At 28.7% G+C, this 3,053-nt stretch overlaps 1 protein-coding gene across 1 annotated transcript in view; it reads left to right on the top strand.

Moving 5' to 3' along the window:
* Positions 1–2,394, top strand: part of LOC105627166 (dipeptidase 1) — an 88,694-nt gene extending 86,300 nt beyond the window's left edge. Inside the window, exon 8 of the mRNA XM_012208456.1 lies at positions 2,315–2,394. Within this exon, the coding sequence (XP_012063846.1) occupies positions 2,315–2,394 (80 nt within the window). The remainder of the gene's footprint in view (positions 1–2,314) is intronic.
* The last annotated feature ends 659 nt before the right edge of the window (positions 2,395–3,053 follow it).

A 3,053-nucleotide genomic window follows, 5' to 3' on the forward strand; every position in this document is an offset into this window, starting at 1 on the left:
TACTCAAACGAAAGTATANAAACCTAACTAAACTTAACTTACTAATAAATAATACTAATTTAATTTTAAACTTTAAACTTTACTTACTACACACACACACACACACACACACACACACACACACACACACACACACACACACACACACACACACACACACACATACATAAATTCAGATTATTTTTCAAAATTTAAATATTAAAATTCTGAAACCAGTATTCGGATTCAGCTACTCCGATAACTTTTAGAAAGCAAGGATTTCCATAAGTTATCTTATTAGAAAGCTTCGATTTTCAAAGAGTTAATTGCATCGGTATCAAGCTATATCAGATTATTTAATTAAATTGAGAATATATAAGATAAATATGGAAATAATTTTTTAATCGATTCGTTTAATATGAAATAATCCTCTTACTTTGCTCAAAATATCATTTAAAATGTATTAAATATTGCTCTTCTCTTGATAACTCATGACGCAATAAGCGATTCAATTTATTGAGAAGAGAAACACATTCATAATTCTGATGAGTATATGAAATTGTCTTTTGGATTTTATACGTCGCTGTAGAGTGTAAATTATATCCACGATATATTACGTTACCGAGGTGTAAATTATATCCGCGCGCGAGCGCAACCGTTTCCGAGTTAACAATAACATCCGTCTGACGGATATGCAAATTTTCATTGTTTATGCGTACGTTCATGATCATCTCATTGTACATGTTCAAATTATTATTCGATTTTATCCATCTTTAGCGCGAGAGAAAACACTTTGAAATTTGCTAGTTACGAGAGAATTGCATTTACAAATACGATCGTCAGCAATAAACACACTGAGAGCAAAGTGTTTGATATATTTGTGATTATAATGCATAATAAAATAAGTACAATTAACGCTCCATCTTTATAGTAAATATAATGCTGTAAAGTTATAATACTATAATGTTAACAATAATAATTATATTCATGGTTCTATAAATCTAATAATCTACAACGTAATTATCGGCCTTTTTAACAAATATATATTATTTATCTATATAAAAATAATCTTTCAATTTTTTTTAATCTTCTTGAATCTAACAAAGATTTTCTTCTGAAGACTTCCAATTTTTCTTCAAGTTTTTTTATTGTTCAGGACGTTCTTCATCTTGGAGATTGAAATTGCTATCCCAAAACTTTTGAAACTTTTTACACGTACAATAAGACATAGCATTTTCACCTAAAGTCGAACAAATCATTTCCTTAGCCTCATTGGCTTTCTTTAAATTAAAATACGAAAAGAAGTATATCAGCAGCATCAACTTTATTATATATCGTTTTAAAGCTGAAGGATGGCGCTTTAAAATGACTATACAGTGAAAAAAAATTTTAATTTAAATAGGTAGTCGCGTGATTAAATGTAGGGACCGAGAATTAAGTTGTACATTTAATATTATATATACTAAAAAGGTATAATTATTTTTCTTATAAACTAATTTATAGTCCTTTCGAATACCGTATATTCTTTTTGATATATAAAATTATATTTCCTCACTCTTTTTATATAAATTTCTTCATAAAAATAAAGCAGTAATAGGATTAATAATTATAAAAATGGAACTTTTAGCCATAATTATTTTACTATTCAATTATAGTTACAAATATCAAATACTTTTCTCTCAGTGCAAAATTATAATTCGTCTACATTCGATCATCCCGATCTCCACTGAAGATTAACGCGCCTCTGTGAATTCTTTTTCTTTGAGTTTTTGCGATTTGACTGCGTTAATTGCAAATTGATTTACAATCTCTTTCGACTTTAAATATAAAGATAAATTCGCCCGATGAACGGATTGCTTTTAATAAGTTATTCAATTTATGAGTGTAATATTTCTTTCTAATTAAAAGGAAGAATTAATTATGCACATTGTACAGCATTGGATTTGCAATTGTGACTAACTAGGCAATCAGGATGGCAAACGCAGCTGCAACGGGACACATGCAACGATATTATATATCAAACATGTGCAGAAAAAATAAACATACATTGCTGGATAACAATGAAAATAAAAAAAATACATAATGTAAGTGTAGGTAATTTTCTTTGCTGCGCTCGAGAGTAATAACTTGCGGTGTTATTAGTCGCAGTCGCAGAAAGAAAAATCGTCCGCGCTGTACTCACCAAGTTCGCAGGCAATTCGCGGTTAAGGAAATGTAATTCTCCTTGTTACACGATAAATGAGCTACACGGTCCGTGTATCACGGTGATGTTAAGGGCATGCAGCGGGTATTACTACGATTACCTAATACATGCAATTTTCGTGATATGTTACAGCGCACATCAATCACGTGCGGAAGATAGCCGGAGTGGATCACGTCGGCATCGGAGCTGGATACGACGGGATCAATTTGTAAGTGTGACATATTCATAATGGCGCGAATTACAATTGTATGTCAAATATGTACAAACACATGGCAGATATGTGTATAGGAGAAAATATTCTGAATATCAAGCAATTATATCAATAATTAGCAATTAAAGATGGAGTAGCATAATTTGTTAAATAAGTAGACGGATGACTACACCTCAAGCTAGTTTTCTCTAATACCTTGCTCTAAAAAAGAAAAATCAAAGATATGGCCGAGATTCCCAGATTTAAATTTTATTATTTTTACATTCCTCTGTTAAAGGATATAACTAGACTAAGAGAAAAATTTGATATTTGTAATTATAAATTGTTATCATTATGATTATTACTGCTATAGGTAATATTAAGTCATAATAATTATATATATATATATATATATATATAAATAATGTTACTAACAAATATATGTATATAATTGACAACCAAAAATGATTAAATTACAGTAATTGCAAACATTTTTATGGTTATAATAATTATAATTATTTTTAGTTGCCAACTATATTTTATTAGTAGAATTACAATCGTTATTTTATTACTAATATTAGAGCAATAATAATCATAATTAATAAATTATAAATAATGATAATATATAATTATAATCGCAAAATTGTTCTCTTAGTATAAGGATTTAATAATTTATAATAT

The sequence above is a fragment of the Atta cephalotes genome (assembly GCF_000143395.1).
Source record: "Atta cephalotes unplaced genomic scaffold scaffold00001, whole genome shotgun sequence".
NCBI lineage: Eukaryota > Metazoa > Arthropoda > Insecta > Hymenoptera > Formicidae > Atta > Atta cephalotes.